The sequence below is a fragment of the Sylvia atricapilla genome, chromosome 8, assembly GCF_009819655.1.
Source record: "Sylvia atricapilla isolate bSylAtr1 chromosome 8, bSylAtr1.pri, whole genome shotgun sequence".
Lineage (NCBI taxonomy): Eukaryota > Metazoa > Chordata > Aves > Passeriformes > Sylviidae > Sylvia > Sylvia atricapilla.
In genome coordinates, this window is record NC_089147.1 from 10,172,038 (window position 1) to 10,194,907 (window position 22,870).

Here is a 22,870-nt window from a genome sequence, read left to right on the forward strand (position 1 = left end):
AATCTCTTTCATCTTAGGATTTCAGGAAATTTTAAATCCTCAAATAAGTCTCACAACATCTTTCTGGGATTACTTTGATACTAAATTTACTCTTCTTTGCTTTTTCTGGGGTAAAGTGAGTTAGAAATGCTGGTAGTTCAAGTCCCAGATGTTCAAGTCTCAAGGCCCATCCAAGGAGACTCCTGGCAGGGAAGAGAAGAAAGTTTAAGAGAAGAAGTAAAAGTCAGACTCCCCACTTTTCCTTACAATTAAACAATCATGTACTTGGTTAAAAGAATTATTAACATCCATTAACATCCATTTTTCTGTTAACATTATCGTGTAAATAAATTATATCCATTGACACAACCTAGATTACACAGATTCACACGTTCTAGGTAAACTTGGAATTTTCAAACCCACCTGAAAGCACTCAGATGGGAGAACACAGAAATACGTTTTACATATGCATTTCAGACTCCACAGCAGGCAGTGCAGTCCCACCTCTGCTGAGGCGCAGCAGCAGGGGTTTTGTCCCAGCAAACAGCCACGATATCTGCTCACTAACAATGTTCTCCTGCTAAAGACACGGGTGGATGTGGATGGACCATCCCTGTTTCTCAGGACAGTAACAGGCATAAAAATGTTCTTAAATTGCCGGGTTCTTAAGTTCATTAATTTTTGTCTTTTGCTTTTAGAGGTACAGCATGCCTTGGGTGACGTTTTAGAGATTTCCTTTGTAGTTCAGAACCTTATTTTCACTTAATGATAGACTCCCAGAGCAAGGAATTATTCTTCCTGTCCTAGAGAAGGGGTTCAGAGAAACCAGCTGAGGAAAATTTGCCCTTTTTTTTGACTGCTGCAATGACATTGTTGTGCCTAAATGCACCAAGTCTTCTTGAAAACCTTGTGTCAAGCCAAACAACCCACATCTGGTGCTCCAGACAGTTTCCTGTTGTTGAGGTGCACCAAGAAGTGCATCACTCTATTATGAACAAGCACAAACAAGGACCTGGGATCTCTTTTATCCCCAGGTGTTCATTCTCTCCTGAGGACTTTGGATATACAGCACACTCCAGCAGTTTGGAGAGGGCTCGTGTGCATACAAATGTGCACAGACACCACATTATATTTATTCATAGGAATAAAATCGCATCCCACTGATATTCCATCATCAAACACTCTCACCAGCACGACATGCTTGCAAAAATAGCAACTGTATTCATTAAGGATTAAGTGGCAAAGGATTGTCTGGTTCAAAGAGTGTTTCAAATACTCAAATAAGGCCCCTGCACACGGGTTTTGCTACATAGCTTTCAGAGATTGTACTTGAGGGAGTAGAGTGGTGGGGTAAGTATTATATTTTCTGTTATTCTTTTGGTTTTGTAGTACTTGCTGAAAATATGCTTCCAACCCAAGTGTGATGCATGTAATTTTTATTCTGTCAAGCTGCTGTGGCTGTAGGAGTGCAGAAAGCTGGCAGCTCGTCAAACAGCACTCTGTATTCAGAACCTGCAAACATATTGCTTGCTATGTGAGGAGTCCACCTTGCTTCAGTAGGTGCTGCAGAGATCTTTTTCCATAGCCCTCCTTTATAAGCAGTGTTTTTGTATAAATATGCTAGAATTAGACATTAGCATCAGAAAGGAGGAAGTGGGAACACTGCTTTAATTCATCTAGGCTTCATCAGCATAAAAATACGTCAAACATTTCTTTCATGAAACTTAATGGGATCATATAGATGGGATTTCAGTTCTGTAGATGTTTTTTTTCTCTCTTCTCAAATAGTAGAATTTCTCTCAGAAAAAAATGTTACACCTATTGTGGGGAGGGACAAAGCACTTTAAGTGTTATTAACCTCTCCTATTACCACTTTCAGTTGTGAATCAACACGTGCATAGACTGCTTTCATTCATGAATGGCTGAAATCACTGAGGTATTTACTGCCTATTTCAAACGCCTGTAGAAATCAGTAGGTTCGCTGCAATCCCTTGTGCTCCATCGCTTGAAATCGTTCGGGGAGGCGGACCTTCTGGAGACAGTTCTTTTTAGTGCTGGTGCTGCAGCAGAATCCCAGGAACAAACTGGGGAACTTGGATTTTGGTTGACACTTTGTTTCTACCCTGCAGAAACCGGCGTCCAGTGGCACTTTCAACTCACAGATATTTTGATGTTTTACTTCCAGGCTGGGAACCAAAGGCAGCGAGAAAGTATCTTGCCCAAGGTCAGGCAGGGTGACAGTGGGACAGCCAAGGATACCTCTCCTAGAGCACCCAAGCCTGAATCCTAAGGCAGCAGGACCACAATGCATCTTTCACGTTTGAGCTCATTGGAGATTCTAGCAGGCGAAGTGAGAGAAACCAGTGCTTTCTTGACAGACCCTGGCACACGCATCCATCTCAATGCAGACAACCCATCAAGCTTTTGAGAGATAAGGAAAACTCGTGGTGAAAAAAATGCAATCAAACCACACTTAGGCACCCTCTCCAAAAATTTATTTCTGTCTATAACGAATTACTGAGCTCTGTTGCTCTCAAACCCTGTAGTGACCCATTCCTTGCAATGCACAGTCTGAACCTGCAGAAATGTCTGTGATTTTGACAGTGAGCAACTGCCTGCCACCAAACTTAAAAGAGGGAGCCCTAAGCCTGCGAGTGCCTTAAAAGAATCTCTGTGATAAGGGGTGGATGTAAATACGGGTTGAGGTGCCGGCTGCACAACATTAGCACTGACATCTCTGTTCCATGGCCGGTAGCTCTTTCCACCATCTACAGATCTTTTTCTTGCTCTTTTTTGTCTCCTGCTCCCTCTCCCTACCAAAAAGGGATACCAGGATGGTGAGCTGATGGGGGAATTCGCAGGGAGCCATCTACAGGAAAAAATATGCATGAGAAGCACCAGAGGGGTTTTCATTGCTTCTCTTTTTCTGACTCAGTTTCTAGTCACTTTAAACAACTCAAAACAGCCAGACAGCCTCTTTTTAAAAATAATAATAATAAAAAACATGTTTCTCTTGATCACTATGATCCTTTGAATGTGTAAAGTTAAATAATTTTTGTTGACTGTTAAGTATTCATCCATAAAACCTTTAATCCAACAACATTTTAAGAAAGCTAACATGCTTGCCAAGAAGAGTGGCGGGGTGAAACATCGGAATAAGACGAACAACAGAGAAAGGCTCCTTTTTGAAAAGAGCGTAGGTTATTATGAATGAATCTGCCGCAGGTTCACTAAGGAAAACAGTTGTTTTGCTCATCATCTATCAGACGAGGCTGTCTGTGAATGAAACGTGGTTGTGTTTGAGTGAGTTTCCCCGGCGTCGCCCGCTCCGTAAGCGAGGCGCCGTGCACCCGCGGGGCCGTGCCGGGAGCGCGGCCGGCAGGCGGCGTGGGCAGAGCCGGCCCCGCCTGACATCCCTGCCCCGGGGAAACCAGCGAGCCTTTCCTCCGCTGCCCCGCGACAAAAAGCTTGGTTGCGTTTGGAAATTTAGTGAGAGAAAGCATTGCTCTCTGGTTTTTCGATTTTAAACTCCGGGGAAGGGGAGGGACTTGCATCGAGCTGTTTACTGGGTCAGCTGTGCTGGAGGGCACCCATAGATGCAGCTCCAGACCTGGTTTTGAATGGATCAAACATGAAAGAGAAGCGAATCAGGGGCGCTGGATCCCAGAGATCTATTGCACCCAGTAGCTGCCCTAGCAGTGAGGGTGGGGGCCCACAGCATCCCTTGGCTTCAGTAGGACCTGCCCTGAAGAGAGCTTGGGTCAGCACCATCTCACGGGCATCAGGGCAAGGGGGTGGCTTCTTGTAGGGGGCTATATGACATTCCTGAGGCCAGCATCTGCCCATCCATCAATAGGGCTCAGGAACAGCCCACAGAAGTCAGGATCAACTGGTTCTCATCAAAATAAATCATAAACACAGGTAGAAATCGGAAGACCTATTTAATGCCAAGCTCCAGATGAAAGATCACCAGCTCAGAAAACAGTGCAAGACTAGGAAATTGAGAAGTGAATCAAAAGCCGTTAATTTTACTTCCAAAAAATCTCCTAATGTTCAAGAGAGCAGTAAATGCATTCCTGACAGTAGGAGCGCCATGCAGACATAAATACACACCACCCCATCGGCAGGACTGGCTGCTTGCTCTAAAGGTGTGTCTGCAGGAACTGATTCTTGCTCTTACACAAGAGGGGGTGAGGAACCAAGGGGAAGCAGCAGTGCCTCTGGCCCTGGAGGTGTTGCTGGTTTGATGACATAATTGACCAAAGGGATATTTTGCAACCTGTTCCCAGCAGTGGCAGGACACAGACTGATTGAGGGCCTTGGAGACTCCTTGGAGAAAGTTGGGGGTTGGGGACATCCTTGGAGGATGGATGCAGAGAAATCTCTGAATGCCTGCACTCAGCACATGTGATGAGCCAGACTGTGGGGCAGAGGCAGAAAGAGCCTGTGTAGGTCTGTGGCCCAGACCGTGGCCTGTGTAGGTCTATCGTTTTGGGCAACCTTTTCAGCCTTTGTGGCCAGGACAAACAAAATTACATTTGACAGAGATGCCAGACTGGATATCTGACTTCCACAGAGCATCCTGAAATTCTGAAAAAAACCCTTTCCCCTTGCCTCTGCTCCTAATTAGCACTCTGGAAGGAAGGAGGTGGCTGCAGTAAATGTTTAATTAGATTAGAACAAAAATAGTTATTTAGACTGACCACATCCATTCAACAAAGTAATACATATCTAAACTGATCAGAATCACAGTGCCTGGGCTTTGCTCCCTCTTTAAGCCATCCATCTACAGACTCGGGATCCACGAATAAATTTTTTTAAACCAGAGAACCAAAACGAGCCCCACGAAAAGGCAGCCTCCTTTCTGCAAGGCATTTTCACACTAAGGCAGGTGAGTTGCTGACCTTATGGCATGACTGACTTTAACGAGCTGGAGCAACTTCACCTGACACCGGGTGGCCTCCCCTAAGTGTGAAATTTCCCCCTGTGCTTTGAAGATCAAAGGAAAGCAAAGATAACTTCCAGTTTTGTCATGGAAACTAAAACCACTGCCCCAGGGACTATCTTGGGCCTCACTCCCCATTAGCGCTTAGCATTTCTCAGGCTCTTCCCAGGCGGAGCCCAGGGACAGCAGGACATTGTCCTATCACACCCAAGCTGGCAGATTTCACCGGTGCAATTTTCACCGTTCGGTCCGGATAACAGGTGTCTTTATTATCTTTTCCAGCCCTCCAAGGAAGTGTTTTGCTGGTTATTCTACACGATCTCTCCTAGCCCTGGGCTGCTGTGCCGGCTGCCTCTTCTTGTACCCCCAACTCCCTCACAGAGGGAGGATGGGGAAGGAAATGAGAAGAGAAACCAGGATGGGAACACTGTCTGAAGCCTCTCGGCAGTCTCCCCTGCTGTCTGCAGACATTTCCCATGTGTCCCGACAACCTTCCCCCAGGATCCCACAAACCACAGCACTGAAAATATCAATAGCTGGCCATGCAGAAGTCTTCTGCTTCCCCCTTCTTCATGGCCAAAGCATATCCCCAGATATCACAGACAAGTCTGGAAAAGCTCCTCTCAGCTGGGTTTAGTAATCAGAACTGCCAGGAGACACTTTAACACTTACTAGCACAGGGAACAACTTACCCTCCCTTCTCTCCACCGGTGGTCTCTGATCAATTCTCTCGAGCATATCCGCCTGTGTGTCTCATGCTGACTGCCAGAAAACCAGCTGCTCTTCACAGCTGGATTCAGTAAACTGAACCATGTCAATGCTTTAGCGCTCAGTAGCACAGATTTCCTGCCACCCACCCAGGGCTCCCATCGCCTGGCACAGTGGCTGTGGTGGCTGTCTGAAAGTGCTCCACAATTGGTTTTGTTTTTAACTAAGTAATACATTATATCCTGAGGGAAAAAAAAAAAAAAAAAAACCAAAAAAACAACCAACCCCACAGAAAGCCCCAAAGCAAAACTCCACAACAAACTCTCTCTTCTAATAAGGAACATATGGACTCACGAGCACAGTACAATAAATACATCATGGTAACAAGATTTTGTGCTTAGGATAGTCTTTGTCATGGGCCTAATGAGCATTGCAAACATGAAAAAAGCTTTATGCCTTTCTCAGAATGAGATTGACATCATTATCCCTGATGTAAGACAGGATGCGGAGACATACAGATAAGCCTGTGAGAAACATTTAGAGAGAAATTCAGGTTTGCTCTAGCACCAAAATGCTTCTTGCATGAGCAAAGCCACATCAGCAAAGCTCTGTTTTACCAACAGAACTGAAATATCCTCCGCAGAAGTGAGCTGTCCTGTGGAAAACACAGTTCTGCTGCTATAGTCCTTTTCTATATACTCAAGGGACCCATCTGGTCAGCTTGGTCAGTCCAGGTCTCGCTCACTTCCTTTATGCTTTTGACAAATGTGGCTGTGCCAGCAGGAGCAGCTGCATCACTTGCCCTGGAAATCCGCAGGCAGAGCCCACAATTGATCCCAGACTGCCTGACCCCCGGCTCTCTGTTAGCCGCAGTAATTGCTCGGGGCGGTGTGGGCATTGCTGCAGAGAGCTCAGGCTGGAAGCATGTCTAGGAGATGAGCACAGTTCTGCTCCATCCCCGTTAGGAATCTGCCTCCCCCGGCCAGCCGCTGCTCGGGGCCCAGCCGGATGGAAGTTAATGGTCGTGCTGGAATTCGTGTCAATTGATTTTCCAGTTAACTTGACTTTACATGATCGGAGGCATTAGAGCAGAGAGGATATACTCGCTGTTCCAGTTGAGTCCTGTAGACCTCAAATGCCATTTCAATGCAGAAGCAAGCCTTAGCTCCAATTAGAACAAATGGTTCCTTAAAATAAAGATTTAATGGAAAGATTCATCCAAGGCCTGATCTGAATCCCATTGTGTTTGGGGGCCCTTCTCCCCACCAAGGCAATAGGCTTTGGTTCAGGGCCTGGAGGCAGCTCACAATGTATGGGCAATTTAATAACGAGAGATGACTCACACACTGTCTGCCTTACAAAAGAATCTCAGAAATGGAGTACCACTGTGACAGAAATAAACCACTATTCACGCACAGACAACAACCCCCAGCCCCCAAAAAAAGAGAGTCCATAGAAACTACAGTGTCATTTCACTTGGGAGACATCAACCTGGTCCAATTAACACTTACTCAAATGTTTAACTTTACTTACATGATTAGCTCAGAAAGCCAAATCTGGAATAATGGTTATGCCAATAAGGTTTGAAGTTTGAATTGAGGCCTTTATCAGTTTGCCCTTCATTTCTGAGCCTCTAACAGTGCCAGAAGATCAGAAACCTTTACGTGGTGCCTGCTCTGAAGCACTAGTCGTGACTGCAGCGAGCATGGGCTGAGGCTGGGGCAGGGTTTATATTGAAGGTCTTTCCCACTTCTCCTCAAGCATAGCATGTCTTATGGGTCCCATGCAATCTTGTTTCCTAGAGATGCTTTCCACCCATGATCTCCCCAGCACAGGTCATATTTTGGGATATGAGAACAAGCTGATAGAAATATGGGAGTCCTCAGGCAATGCTGTCCCTGAGGCCCTTTAAGGTTCTTTCCCCCTTTCTATCTACCCTGGTCACTCCTGATCTTGAGTTACTGCCTTTATGGGTTTGTTTGGTGTCCTGATAGGACTCCCAGAAGCTACAAACAACAGCCAGTGACTTCCATGGGATAGGCTAGTGCATGAGAAGGGTATCTAGGGGCCATACTCTTCAACAGCTAGACAAGACTGGAAGAAGTGCTGAACATTTCAGCTGTTACTGCAGAAGCCGTGTCTTGGTAACCTTTACATTGCCTGCAAGTGGGCATGAGCAGGACACATGGGGATGTATCACCACTGCTGATGGAAAACCTGAACAGATATGCTAAGCTTTACTTAGATGTCAGAGTACCTTGAATTTTGAAACTGAAAGAAAAAGATTGAAATGACCCTGAAGTTTCTAATGCAATGGTAAAATAAAGTAGGACTTTACAACCGAGGCCCTGGTGTCAGAACTCCATTTGATTTTCTCTGATGACTCAACCAATTTCACAAGCTATTTTCATATTCCTTATTTAGCAAACTTACTCATGTCTCAGTAAAAGCCTACAATGTGATAAAGCCAAGAAACCGTAATGTGTGGTACTGGTAACACCTCCTACGTAAAAAAAAAAAAAAAAATCCTACTTCCATATTTATGTGGCTCTGCAAATTGGTTCCTGCCTTTCTCTCCCCAGAGAGTGAGCTGGCAGTGTGTCTACTCTCCAATTAACAGGAAGCTGTGAAAGGTGGAGATGGAGGGTCAAACTCACTGTACCTGAGACCTCACACATTTTTTTTTTTTCCATGTTACAGGCACATTTGGACCTTTGATTTCCCTGCAAGGCAAGTGTTGTTTTTAACATACAAATGACAATGCCTGCAGAATACCTTCTTCATTCATTATTTGTCTCCTAAAAAAGAAACTCCCACCAGAAAGCAAGAAGCTAAGAAGAGCTGCCTTCCTTGTGGTTCTTAGGGACTGGGGATGGGCAACTCAGGGTCAACTCCTCATGGAGCAGGTCAATTTAACCTGGGTTTTGGTGGTAAGGATGCAATTTCTACCTATTGGAAAGCTCTTGAGGCAGGAAGAAGAAGAAGCTGGAGAAAGCCTGTGCTTTGTAACCAGAATAGACTGCAAATCACACCAGCAAATGCATGGACTAAAAAGACACTTAGGGACACTTAAGGACAACACCCACGCACCCAACTCCACCCTAGATTTCTTCACGATCCGATTTGCAATGATGCAAAGATATCTATTTTTTGTGGCAGTTTCTTGAATGCTTATTTCTCTTGGAGACAGAAAGGAAAGGCAGCGTGTGTAAAGCAGAGCCAGAGGCTGAGCAGCTGCTCCCATGCTCGCAACATAACTGCGCCTTGCAAGCCTAAAAGCAAGGGACCAAAAGCTACATGGCACAAGCCCTGTGCTCAGTCCCCCAGGATGTGAAACAGGTCTCGAGAGGCACCAAGCTGTCCAGGACACAAGGGTGCACCATCAGGAGTGTGAATGAGAGATGTCACACCCAGCACAGCTCTGAACTAGCACTTCCATAGGCAACAGAACTTGCAAAATTCCCTTTTCTCTGACATTTCCTCTCATCTTCTGTGGATTCTGGTATCATAAGAGATAAGCTAATTAAAGCTTAAAACCAGTCCTGCCATCTTTACCTCATTTGCGTCTTCTGAAGTCTGAAAGCATCCTGATAACAGCTTCCCTTGCTGTTATACCTACAAGGGTCTCTACTTGTCATCAGAGCCTTGTTTTTGAGGCCCCGATTCCTCAGCCAAACTTAGCTGGCAGATGAACCCAGGCACATTGAACCAGCTAGTTCAGCCTCCCACTCTTCAGCTCTGACATTCCCCACATGTGCCTGATCTGAACTTCCATCCTTAGCTGTGGTCTCTAACAGCTGGCCTGAGGGCCTCACAACTACAAATAATCCCAATCTTATAACTGAAAATATAACTAATTTTGTAAAAGCCTTGATGATGTAACTCGACCAGTATGGACTGTTGGAGAGCAAGCCTTATCTGCTGGGGACATGAGCAGCCGTGGGCTGGTTGGGAACTGGTTTGAGCAACAGGGATTGACCCTGTGGACCCTCAGGTCTATATAAGGAAAAGAGCACTCAGTAAAAGCTGCCTGTTCTGCATGAACCTTGGTGTGTTTTGTCGCATTCCTGTCTCCAACACCAGTGACACTTAGCAATGAGCCACTCAAACCCAAGCTCATTTGGGCTATAAAAGCCTCCTAAATCTTCCATCCTACCAAATCTGACGAATTTTCTCAATGCACAATCCACAAAGCACGGGTGGACCTGTTCCTTTGCCTAAGGATGAAGGCACCCATTGAGTGCTGCTGTCTGGAAGCAGAGAACCAGGGGCCCTGCCCTGCATGTGTGAGTTCAAACACATTGCCTTTTCCCAGGTAGGTGCTATCCCAATTTGACACACTCACCTTCATGTGTTAGTGCTCAGATCCTCAGCTCCTTTCCCGTGGGAGCAGCATGGCCAGGAAGGGAGGGGGACACATGCTCTCAGCCCAAAGCCCATAGTCAGACAGGACTAGTGATGTCCCCTCAGAGAGGTGGGGTCTGCCAAATTGGCCAAGGGAATGAGCTGGGGGCAGAGGTCTCACATTAGCACTGAAGTAGCAGAGCAGGCACCAGCATGAGCATGGGAACACAACCCTCTGGGAGGCAGCATTTTCATCGCACTCTGACTTGGATGCTGGGCCTTCCTTTTGCCAGAAGCAGAGATGGATTGAGACCAGCCAAGAAGAGGTGCCCCGTACCTTGAGCAGGAGCATAAACATCAGTCTCTTATGTCCAGGCATGACAACAACTCCTCTTCAGGCTCCCACGGGGCTGTGACCACCTATCCTTGCTGAATGTCCCCCTGCTAACACTATCCACCAGCACACTGTGCTTAAAGCTCAGGCCAAGAGCTCCCTTCCCTCTGCCAAACACCTGGCTCCTCCACCTGGCCTGTGATCTTTCCCAGCTGCCTTAGTCAAATCTGCCAAGGTCAGCAGTGCTTCTGTTAACCCCTTCGGCCCACTACCTTCTGCCCTGCAAATATTCCATCACTGACTCTGCAGAGGGTTTCAGCTTTCCCATCCTTCAGAAACAAAGCTGGTTGTCCACCCAGAAGGGTTTAGTGTAGTTGTAATGAGAACTTTTGGAGGCTCAGTTTCTCTGCAGGTTGTAGCTCTCAGTACTCTGGACCCTCACTAAGCTCCACAGCCTTTCTGCTTGGGTGCTTGTGTGGGCTGAGAGGCAGAAAGCCCTTTCTAGAGTTCCCCAAGGGGACAAATCAGGTCTTTCAGAAAATTAATTGATCTTCTCTTACTAGATCATCTGCCTTGCCTCCCTGATTGCTGGTTCCCATGTTCAGGTCTCCCAGGGCCTGGGCAGGGCTGCTGACACATCCCTCTGACACGGGGAAGGAATCCGAGGCACATCTCCAATAAGACCTTCCCATCGGTCAGATTTGCTTCCCCGGGGGTAAGTTACAAGCAGGTGTGTATGTGCATGCATGCTGCGTATCCCAGAATTTGCCATTAAGTTTTCAAGTTGATAATTTGGAATTGGAGACAGTGAATGTGCTGCAGTGATGAGCCAGAAAAAAGCCTAGAAAATTCAAGATAAAAAGGGGTATGATAATGCATCAGACATGCTGGTATTTTTAACTTAATTCTTTTTTTCATTTAAAAAAGTGAAAAGATGAGTATTACTCACATGCCCTGGCTCCTGGCACCCAGAGGTGCTGCGTGTCACACACAGGCTTTGCCCTAAGGACCTAAGGGCATGTAACATCTCTTGTCATGGGTTGGAAGGAAGTGGGGGCTGTGCCTAGTTCAGATTTTCATCTTCAGCAAGATGGTAAATCTTATATAAAGCACGCATGAATCAAAACAGAAGTGCCTGCCGGGCTGCTGGGAAGTGACGCCACTGTGACTCATGTCATTCTGTTTAAAACAATCCTCCCCCTCACCTTCTCACCTCTGTAGTGATGCACCTTGGTGGCTTTTCAGCACACAGCACACTGATACTTTCCCATCTCTTCTGCCTTCTTACTTCACTTTTACACCATGGTGTTTTTCTCAGGTGACCTGTCCTGCCACCAAGCTCTCCCAAAGCACTCTTGCAGATCACTCCAAGTAAAACAAACAGCTTTATTTTCCTGGCATTTTTTTCCTTTATTATTTTTTACACACCATAAAAACCGTTGCAGGTTTTCTTTCACATTCACGAGATCTGGAAATTATTGCCATTTCCCATACATATTACATATTAAAAAGTAATAAAAAGGTCAACAGACAGAGACACTCATTCTGAACTCCTCGTGGACACAGAAGCCAATGTGAGCAAGACAGAAATCATTTTTTTGTGGACAAAGGTTGACTAGAGGTGACCACACTCTAAGCAAGTCACATAACACTGAAAAAGACCACTTGATCACACACAGTACACAATGGGAACACTTGGGAAGGGATGGAGAAAAAGTTGTCTTGGAGCTAAAAGCTTGTCAGGTTTTTTTTGGTGTGAAGTCCAGCAGTTACAGTGTTTTACAGTGTTATCTGATGGGAAGTGGATGTGATAAGAATTGTGGAGACATTCAAGTATTCTACGGTTGTTCTTAAATAACAGATGGGAGGATAATAGCTCAGCAGGGTAGCTGATAGACGTTAAGTCCCTGTTTTACTTAAAAGCACATCCAGTACAAAGGCAAATACAGAAGTACAGGAAATGCCACACCTGAATGGACCCACGGTCGGGGTTGGTATCCAGTTACACTGCGGACAATACCTGACACTTCAGAGGCTGGAGCACAAGAGGGGATTTTCACCTGGTTGTGCAAGTGTCCTGGGAAAGGCACTCCCTTCTCCCCACTCCAGCCCTTTGCTACCTGAAACATGACACTGGAGACGGGAGGAGGAAAGCCAGAGAAAGGTTTGAACAAATATTCACTCCCACCACCTCCGTGGTTGTAAAGGTAGTGCTTTTCACTTTGCTTGCTTCCCTGCTGCTGCTGTTTATTGCTTGAAACTTTAAATAAGGGTCTTTTCAAAAATAAGATTGGAAGGAGATGGGAACTGAGAACACACTAAATGGATTTCTCATTTTCCCCCAGAAATCTGGAAATACAGTAGTGGGTGCACGTTGTTTGGTTAAAACCCTGAAAAAGCACTTTGTATTGTTTTTTTAAAAAAAAGGACAAGAAAAGTTCAGAAAACCTGCCATGCTTAGACCACTTGCATCTTACAGTCACAGCGTATGGGAAGTATGACCCATGACAGCCACTCCATCTCAGAGTAAGTGGATGAAGTTTCTCTATTGCACATTCATGAAATGTTCTTGTCGAGGATCACAGTTTGGATCAGGACCACACCAGCTCCGAGCCGCCCACGGTGCTCAGCAGGACGAAGACGCCGTCATTGGGCTGAGCTTCAGCTGGTGGACAGGAGAGTGGATGGGCACAGAGCTCAGCACTGAGGTAGGAAAGGCGAAGCACGAGCCCTCAAAGTTTTTGCCTAAAGTCAGTTCCTCCGCAAAGAAAGATGCAGCTTCTCTTTTGCACGAGGCCACGGGGGGGCTGGGGGTGGAAGACAAGATCTCTGACTCGTATTGTAGCAGCTGGCCCATGAAGCCGAAGTTGGGTGAGATGAGGCTCCGGCGCTGCTTGATGTAATCGAAGGCCTCGTCCAGGCGCAGCCTCTTTGTCTTCATGAGATAGGCCATGCAGATGGTGGGGGAACGCGAGATCCCCGCCTCGCAGTGCACCAGGATCTTCCCGCCCGCCCTCCGGACGTAATCTGGGAAAAGCCATGGCAGACATCAGCGGTTGTCGGGGAGGGAGAGGACGCAGTGACACACCCACTGCTGGGGGGACACAGCCAGTCTACTAGCAAGGAGAGGCTTGCTCTTCTCTTGGGTACTACGCGTGACACGGAGATTAAAAGACAAGGACAAAATCCAGCATTTTCTAGGAAACTCCATCCCTGTCTCCTTCCTTGTGCCTACTTCTCTTTTGGAACAACTGACACTGAAGAACGCTGTGATGCAGACAATGCTGTACCTGCATTTCTCTGCCTGCAGCTCAAAACGTTGTGTGAAGCTCAGCCTGGCCAGCCCTCCCACTACCTGGTCACTCAAAAATCTGCAGGGGCTCTCATCATCTTTGATAGAAAAATAGGATTTGTCTTCAAAAGCCTAACTCTGCTTGGCCAGTTGGGAGCAAACAGCAGTACCAGGAGGTACCCTTGGGTGGAGAGGCTGAGCTCAGTCCCTGGGGCCTCACCACAAAGCACACAAGCACTGGTAGGCAGTTGCTAATTACAGCCTGGTTAAAGGATGCTTGGACTTAAGTCAGGATATAAAAGGCTTATGCAAAGCACCCATTTTACACAACAGGAGCCACTGTGGTTACTCACACAACACAATGATTGTTATTAGATTAAAGAGAATGTGCTTAAAATAAGCCCTTTCTACACAAAAACACTGTTCAAAAAATAGACTTTTCTCTGCTCTATTGCCTTGAGCAACATGTTCAAGCTCCAATTTATGGATAACTGTGAGTGTAGTGCCCAGGGAAACACACAGAGCTGAGGAAATTATCATTTGCTTGCCTTCAATTGTCTGCCAGGGGACTGCCACAACGACCAGTTATATTTAGCTACTGCACAAAATAAGGAAGACATGGATTTGAGTCATCCCCGGCATCTACACCACATGCCCAATTTTAAAAGAAAGTGAAAATTAAAGTCATCCTCAAAATCTGGGAAATTTCCAAGTGACTCGACTCTATCAGAAAGGGTGGAGGATAGGACAGAAAGGTGCCACAAATTATTATTTCCCTGAAAGGTGTGAGATGTCCCTTACTGGGAAAGGGGAAGGACTCAGAGAGCACCCTCAGGTCAGGTTTTTGCAATTCTGCTTGAGCTGTTGAAGGACTCAAACTCAGCTGAGCAATGAGCCCAGTGAGTCTGTAACTGCGTTTTATTATCTTTCTCTCTTGAATGTTCCTGGAGAGCAACAGCACCGATTTCAAACATGATCTCCACCCAGGCTCAGGCGTCTCCACACCACCAGAACATCTTGTGCTTCTCAGGGAGAATCCTCTCTCCTGTGGTCCCTGGCACAGCTGCGTTTGCTCACCCACTCAGCCCAATGCAGGAAGATTGGAACGGAATGGCACAAACTTTTCTAAAGGCCTCCTCATTTTTTTTGCATTAGAGTATTTGATCAAAGGGTGAGATACCAGTATGATCAAAAGAGCTCTGTGATAAGGGGAGACAATGGATTTCTAAGACCCCACCTTTGGTATATCTCAGCACAGCAAGACAATAAGCTGATTCTGCTTCACCTGGTTGTTACTGAGTCTGGCATGCAAGTCCAAGGAACTAGGTTTTTTTCCTTCACAAAATTCAGTAGACTTCAATGTGTATTTTATTTTAAAATTAATTAAATGAATTTAAACTGATTTTACATTTTAAATGAGTTTAAAATATATGAAGAGCTGAAAATCTCTTCATTTGTACCTACCAATGAAGTCTATGGCTTCCTGGAAGTGAGAGCTGATGTCTGCTGTGTGACTGTCCTCCACTGGGATCCACTTGTAGCAATACTGGTCTTTGAAGGACTCTGAGCTTTTCCTGGAGACATTTAGCAGGGCTGTGATGTGCAGGTTGGCAAGAAACTCACACTTGGAAGCATGATAGGCACTACCAAGGTAGAGAAAAGGCAAAATTTCGACTGGACCACCCTGGAAGAGAAGGAGCAAAACCATGTAATTAATTTTTCAAAAATCCTGAGACCCAAGAGTGACCAAGGGAGCCCATGTGGGTGCCTGGCCCCTCCCTCTGGCTTTTTTGGACCCCAGTGCTGCTGGCCAATGAATCAGTCCCATGGCAAAGCCCATGCAGGAGAAATATTTTCATTTTCTTGTCCACATCTGCAAAGTACAAAGTCAGACCCAAGCCTTCATGTGCAGGATGTTTGTGGCTGTCTCTAAAGTGCTGCCCCTTGCAGTGCACCCAAAGTGCTTTCATATGTGGTGCCCATTCTCGCTGAGGCTTTACCAAAACAGGGGCAAGGCAGGGAGCTGCGCACAGCAGGAAGATTAGGACAGAGGAAGAGGCTGCTTTGGCTCAGCCAGGGCTTGGCCCCTCTGGTCACATCTCCAGAAGTGAAACAAAGCAAAAAACCTGGACACAGGCTCCCCATCTATCCCCCTTCACCCCACACCTCTCTGGAGCACAGCCCCTGCTGCGTCACCCACCCTGAGACGTCATCTCAGTTCCTCCCTCCTCAGCACGAGCAAAGGCTGGATGACGAGACGGCGGAAGAAAAGCCACCATCTGACACCGCTTTCTGAGCTGGCAGGTAACTTTCCATGATGCACAGGAGCTGCTGCCACCCCCTAGCTGCAAGAAACTGGCTTTCCACTCCCCCTGAACTGCCCACATGGTGGGTTCCCATGCATCAGGGAGAGCCGGCAGCCAGCCAAGGTGGCAGGAGGACGCCTGGTGTGGGAGGTGCTCCCAGGAGGGCACAGAGGCATCACAAGGGGACTCCCCTGAGCAGCAGGAAACGCACGCCCCGGCGGAAGTGTCCTGACCGCAGGGTGACATCTCGGAGCACACGTAACCCCTGGGCTGGGTGGGCACACGATGACTTCCTGTGGAAACCCCACTTCCCCAGTGCAGTGGTGGGCCTCTCTTCTCAGAGGCACTGGCCCCTTGCCAACCTTAAATTCCTCCTGGGGTATCAGAGGAGTCATGGGTAAAATGTGCTCCTTTTTCTGCTGGAAAAGTGACATTCTTGGCAGCCTGTCCCCTGCCCATTCTCTGTCTCCTGTGGAGGTGTGAGCTGCTGACGGCTCATGCTGTCTAGGTGTGTGATAAGACAGTTCATAAGTACAGTTTTGGGGCTACATTCGGTGTTTTGCCTCCTTCCATTGCCTAATTTTGAAGCCAGGCGGAGGTGATGCTGATCAGCAGCACACAAGAGCAGCTTATTGAGCACACAGGCTGTCAGCCTGGACTGCAACAACTTATTGACAGCCCATGGCAGCACTAGGGCCACTGACACCCTGCCAGCCTTCAACAGAGCCTGGTGGCAGCAGGGAGAAATGTCAAGGGGAGGGTCACCCATGACACACACCTGGTCATAAGCAGGTTTGTGGTTGGCACTCTGCTTCTCACAGTGGCTGGCAGGGTTTCTCTCTGCCTCCGTCCTCTCTGGGGAAATGAGTTTTCCATTCACGCAGCACTCAGGATATTGAGAGTTAAAGGTCTCATAACCCCCTGGGGAAACAACAAAAAGAAGAAGATGTGAGTATTTGCCCTCCCAAGGACCGGATTAATTCAAGTGAAGGACAAATGAAGCTCCAGTGCTTGCAATGCAGTGGGAGAGCAGTGCCCAGCAATGAGCTCCAGCAGAGGGTCAGTGAAGGATAATGCTCCTCTGGGAAAATGGGTTTGCTTAAAAGATTTTGGGCACCCAAGGAAAAATCTCTGATACTACTGACAATTATTAACTTGCCAAAACCCAGAGAATCCAGACTAAAGCTGTTAGCAAATGTAATTCTGTTGAGTCTAGCAAACATTAACTCCTGCAGAGAGGGAACTAAACTCCCTCCCCCCGGGTTTTAGACATGAACACTAATTCCAGCATTTGAGGCAGAGATTTCTGTACTCAGGAGTCATCTTTTCTAAACCTGTCATTAATGTATACACTGTGACAACACACAAAATATTTTATTTCCATTTTTAAATGGACACAAACACAAGAGGGGGATGCTTGCATCTGTCTCATTAATCACCACAGTGCATGAGACAGTGAAGTAATGAAGATGGTCCCACTGAAACCAATCTATTAAATAACAGCTATAAAACTTAATGAAATCCTGTGACAGCATTTGACAACTGAATAGCCCCACAAGAGCTATTCTGCATGGCTAAGTACTGCGTTCATTTCATTCAGTGCGCTGCCAATGAAAGGGAATTAATCCTAGTATTTCATTGTTACTTAAAGTTTGTCCTCAGCTAAACTGTTGCTTGTTTCCAGGCTGGAAATATTCTGCATGGAAGCACATCATCTCCAAAATGAACCTGAATAAGTCAGGTAGCAGAAGCAGCCTGGAAACATCATTGGTGTGCCACACGTCTGCCACCTGTGCTTTCTCAGGGCAGAAATGAATGGCTCATGGACAGCTACATTCAATAATCCTTCAGTGTGGCCCTCAAGTAAACACGGCTTGGAAGGCAAAGCCTTCAATTGTGATTCATTCTCCTGCAACTGTTTCACTCTGATAAGAGGTGTCCATGTGGGTGCTCGGGTGCAAGGAAGGATTTTGAAAGGAGGGAAGTGCTGAAGATCAGAGCAGCCACAGGACCCCCACCAGCCTCACTGCCAGGGCTGCCTGGTACAGCCCCACAAGGCTGGTGCCTCATCTGTTTGCAATGTTTGAGCAGATGTGTGCTCAAACTCATGACATGCTACTGTCACCTACTCATTCCTGACATGGGGTCCTCGTATTGCAAGTGGCCACCACGATCCAAAGCCAACTGATTGTGACTGAAGTCTGTTTTCTATGACAGAGGGCAGGAGAGCAACTTTACAGTAAATGGGCATTCAGCACCTGCACCTTTTCTCCTACCCCCAGGGCACATTCTGCCAGCTCGTCCCAGAGCTCACAGCATGAGGCAGTGGTCAAAGCAGTCAAGTGACTGTGGAGACCATGGTGGTGGTGGGAGGTGTTTAATAAAATGATATCCACAACAACCGGGTTGAAAAAATTATATCCCTAGCAACTCACAGTGTGAAAAAACAACAAACACAAGAAGCTCTACAGAGTTCCCTGATCTCCAGCTGCCCTTCATGGGGTGAACTTTTAAATCCTCTTGTTTTGCATAGCTGACCTTATGTTCCCCCAACCCCCCAGTCACTGCCATTGCAAAGGAAAAATATGTCCAGTTTATATAAATAGCCATGATCCCCATTATGCCCTATGTTGTTGTTGTTTTTACTCTTGAATGAACACAGAAATCTGCCGGAACCAAACCTGAGTGTGTTCGAACAGACATGCGTGTCTCGTGTCTCTCGGGGCAGCTAACACATGCAGCTGGTGAATGGTTAATTACAAGCCTTGGGGATCAGGATATTTGCAGGCCATTCTTACAGTGAGTCATCTGCTCATCCCATCCTCCAGCAATCTCCTCTCTTCTCCCTCCCCACTCAACCTACCTTCCCTGAGGTCATTTCTGCAAATACTCGGTTGCTCATCATGGAGAGCTGAGCTGCACTTCCGTTTTAATCAATAAGTAAGAGAATCGTTATCAGCACCAAGGGAGGACCCGTTATTTTATCTTTCTCTTTCCCTGGCACACAGCCACTGTCACCGTGCTGGGGCTGAGCTCACCCAGAGTGAAACTGCACCTACACAGATGAAAGATGTGAAAAAGATGTTTCTGCAAGCCAGAAAGTGACGGAGGGAACAGGGCTCGGCACAATGACTTGGTTCCAGCTGCCCTCTCTGGGACCAGATCCTCAGGATCTTGATGACCTCCTCATATCTTATTGCCAGACTCCCTTAGCACTTAAGTAGCCAACACATCCTCCCAGCTCTCCACAACTAAGAAGAACAGGAATACAAGGGGAAACCTTAAGGACTATTTTTCCTGGTGGTTTTACAGCCTATTATTTTCAAAGTTGGTAGTGGAGGCCTCCAAAGGACCCTTTCTCCTGATCAGAACCCAGTGTTCCAGGGTGATTTATATCCCCACTGTACCAAGGATCTTCCCCCAGGCCACAACAGCCTCCTGGGGGTCTGTGGCCCCAGTGAATCACAAGTGCTGCCCAGTGAGTCATGGGCCTGAAACTGCAGCCCGGAGCACTTCCAGCAAAAGGAAACGGCAGCAGGAAAAGCAGGAAATAGTCTCATACACTGAGAGGAAATATCCTCAGCCTCAACTCAACAGGCTTTCAAGGTAACACACTTCACAACTCACAAGATGTACAAAGCAGAGCCTACACCAACCCCGCACCCCGGATAAACTGCCCACAGCACAGTCACCACTTCAAACTGTGGGGCTGGTACACGAGGAGGAAAGGATGGTCGATGGCCCAACAAGCAGATTGAGAGTCAGCAGAGCTTAATTCGGCCCCTAGTTTACCGCAGACTTCCCACTGAGACCCTGTAGATATTTCTTCATCTCTAGTTTAGTGCAGTCCTTAAGGATATGAATGACACAGTGCCAGTATCTCTACCCTCCAGTAGCAGAATTTCTGCTTTTGGGGTGGCCGTCAGATCCAGCAAAGGCTGATAGCGGCTGGACAGAACCAGGGTGCTGACAAACGGCCGGGGAGCGTCCCCCTATTTAGGTCCCAGGCAATACCCAGGCTGAAGATGCCTCTGTCGCAGTGGGAGGTCATTACAGAAGGCAAAAAGCGGGTACACCAGGACAAAAACTAGTGATAAAAGGTTTCTTAGAAGTGAATTAACCCTGGCCCATTAGAATACAGGGGCAGGCTTTATTCAAAAAACATCGCCTGGTTTTCCCCTCCCTTTTATGGCCTCGTGGTATGGCGAGGGGGTTTTTGGAGACTCCTGTCTCGGCGTGGTGCCCCGAGGCTTGGGGCGGGAGCGGCCCCGCCCGGCCACGGCCCCGCTCCCAGAGCGGCTGGGGGCTGCGCTCAGAAAACCGAGAGGGCAGAAGGACAAAGGCGCTGCCACATTCGGGGGGAGGCAGGGGCGGGAGGACAGGGAAAGGGCGGGCTGCTATGCTCGCTGTGCTATTTATCGTTTTATTAGCCCGGGTTACGCGGAAGGAAAACAAAGAACCGCAATCGAAGGGCTGTAATACACGTGAGGGGAGGAGGTATTTCTGTCCTCCGACGAGCCCCGGAGTTTCGGCTCTAGGTTTCCCCTGTCAGCGTCAATGTGCCCGACGGGGAGAAACCTCTCTGCCCTCGGTCCCTGAGTTTCAGGAGTCCCTGTGTCACCGAGCGGAGAGCGAGTAGCGGTGGCCTCGTCTCTCCTCATATCCGCAGGGCTGATTTTGTTTCCCACGCAGCGCCGATGTCTCCCCCCTTTGCTAATCTGCAACTTTAGCTGCTCTTTACTGATATTTCCTGCTTTCCCCTCAGCCCCTACAACGCGTGGCGGGGGTGAGCGGAAAGGCATTTCGGCTCAGCCCGCAGAGTCTATCCGGGATTTATTTCCAGTAGGTGGAAAAGAAACAAAATCCCGGCGTTACCTCCCTGCCCTCCACCAATAATCAGGTTCACTGGAGGGCGAAGGAGAGCGAACGGGAGCGCCTCGGGGCCGCCGCCAACCAGGGGAGCTTTGAGGGTCTATCGCGCCGCTCTCCCCCAGCCCCTGTCCCTCGGGTCCCCGCGACCCCTCTCACCTTTCAGGAAACAGACCCTGGCCCCGGCCTCCGGCAGGCTGGAGAGCAGGGCGTTGAGGACGATCTGGGCTGTGCTGTCCTTTTTCAGTTTCTGCCAGTGGCTCGTGTCCTGGTCCAGCACCACCACGGCCGCCAGGCGGGCGGCCCCCGCCGCCCCCTCTCCGCCCAGCAGCAGCCGGGCTCGGGCCGCCGCGTCGGGCACCACGAACTGCAGCGGCACGGCCCCGCCGCGGGCCCGCCGCATCACCACCGAGTTGAGGTTGACGTTGAGCGAGCCGCGGAGGCAGGAGGCCGAGTAGGACAGGTAGGGCCGGCAGTCCAGCACCAGGCAGCGGGAGGGCTCCTTCCGCAGCAGCTTCCGCAGCTGGCGGCAGTCGAGGGACGTGACTTTCATGCCGGCCGAGGGTCGCGCCCCGCCGCAGCCGGGGCAGGAACGGAGAAAGCGGCAGGAGGGTGCCCGGTGCTAGCGCGGAGCCGGCGGCGATGGGACGGGACGGGAAGGGCCGAAGGCACCGCGGGGCCGCACCGAGCCCGGGCAGGGAATCCCGGCCGGCGCCGCCGGGCATTTATATGAATGGGAGGCCGGGCTGTGACGACACTGCCCATATAAGGGGAGTGACGCGCCCGCCTCCCAAACATGGACATCCCCCGCCCCGCGCGCCGCCCCCTGGCGGGGATCCCCTCCCTCCCTAGCGGCGGTAGGTCGGGATCGGAAGCAGAGGAAGCTGAAAAACGCTGCAAAAATTCTCCACTCATCGGCTGAGGCTCATCCCGACATCACCCTCGCCTCCTCCCCAGCGCGTCAGGAGAGTAGAGAAGCGTGCCGGGGGGTGGAGGAGCAGGAGGGAAGGGAGGAAGGAAGGGCAGCACTGGGGCAGGCTTCTCGCACCAGGTTGCGAATGGTGTTTCAGTTCCCTGTATTTCCCCCTCACCCCCAGAAAAGCCTGAGCCCAGGCAGGTCTGCTTGCAAGAGCTCTGCTGCTGGCGGGATGGGAGCTGCCTGCTCCTCTATCCCCTTGGAAAGAGTTGAGTCCCCTACTTAGGCCATGGTTTGCATTAAGGCAGCTTCGGCAACCGAGTGATCAGTGAAAACTGCCTGGGGAACAACCCCGAGGAGGCCATTTATTTGGACTAAGGTTTACAGCCTAAGGAACAAAGAGAAATGGACTGGGACAAAGCAAGGTGTGCCATTTCTGCAAAATTAGTGAATGCTCTGAAGCAATTGGGACAAGGATGAGAGGGCCATCCGCAACACAAAAATTTGTGGTATGGCTGTTTGAGGGGAGGGTCTCTTTCCCTGTAGCTGCAAGATTGTGTCTCAAGGACTTGCAAGACTTAGACCACAGACCGCTGACTGTGCCTGTGCCCAGGGGTCATGACACTTAGATGCACGGGAACTGGGAAATTTGGCACTTGCCCTTTCATTGTACATAGTTTTGTAAAGAGACTAAAACAATGACTGGACATTCCTAGAAGAAGTTAAGCAAAAGGATGAACTCCAGTCAAGCTCATTACAGCCCGGGCAGATGACAGTGGAGCTATCTAAGAGCAGGCTGTCATTTATTCTGATGGTGCCCTGAAAGAATGCTCACCTCAACAGCAGGCAGGAAGTGCCATCCCTGCCTCAAATTGCCTGCAACTGAAACAGAGAAGCATGAAAGAGGCTGTGTGAAGAAAACGTTCAAGCTGATTGAAAGAATGGCAACTACTGGTTTTGAAGCAACTCCTCCTCCTTTTCCTCTTTCAATCCCCCTACAGACCTCCCATCTGGCTCCTTCTAACCTGACCCCCCACCCCCCTCCTCTGAGTCAGCCAGGGTATGGGATGGAACAAAAATAGAAGTAGCTTGTGGGTAGGGGCAGATGTTCACAGCGCATCTCAGCGTGGGTGTTGTCTTCACCTGGCCACTGCCATCACGGCAGCAGGGCTCCTTC

The 22,870-nt window shown here is 48.5% G+C and overlaps 1 protein-coding gene across 1 annotated transcript; it reads right to left on the bottom strand.

Moving 5' to 3' along the window:
- Positions 1–11,695: 11,695 nt before the first annotated feature.
- On the bottom strand, positions 11,696–21,464 carry DUSP5 (dual specificity phosphatase 5). The gene is made up of 4 exons (XM_066323602.1): positions 20,937–21,464; positions 16,687–16,829; positions 15,067–15,286; positions 11,696–13,337 (listed from the first exon to the last, which is right to left on the bottom strand). Exons 1-4 carry the CDS (start codon positions 21,328–21,330, stop codon positions 12,937–12,939), a joined length of 1,158 nt encoding a protein of 385 aa, XP_066179699.1. The 5' UTR covers positions 21,331–21,464; the 3' UTR covers positions 11,696–12,936.
- Between the last annotated feature and the right edge of the window lie 1,406 nt (positions 21,465–22,870).

Coding starts and splice junctions, on each gene's coding strand:
- DUSP5 (XM_066323602.1), bottom strand. CDS start 21,330: ATGAAAGTCACGTCCCTCGACTGCCGCCAGCTGCGGAAGCTGCTGCGG. Junction 16,830..20,936: donor CAGGGTCTGTTTCCTGAAAG/GTGAGAGGGGTC, acceptor TTGTTTCCCCAG/GGGGTTATGAGACCTTTAAC. Junction 13,338..15,066: donor GGAAGCCATAGACTTCATTG/GTAGGTACAAAT, acceptor GGCTTTTCCCAG/ATTACGTCCGGAGGGCGGGC.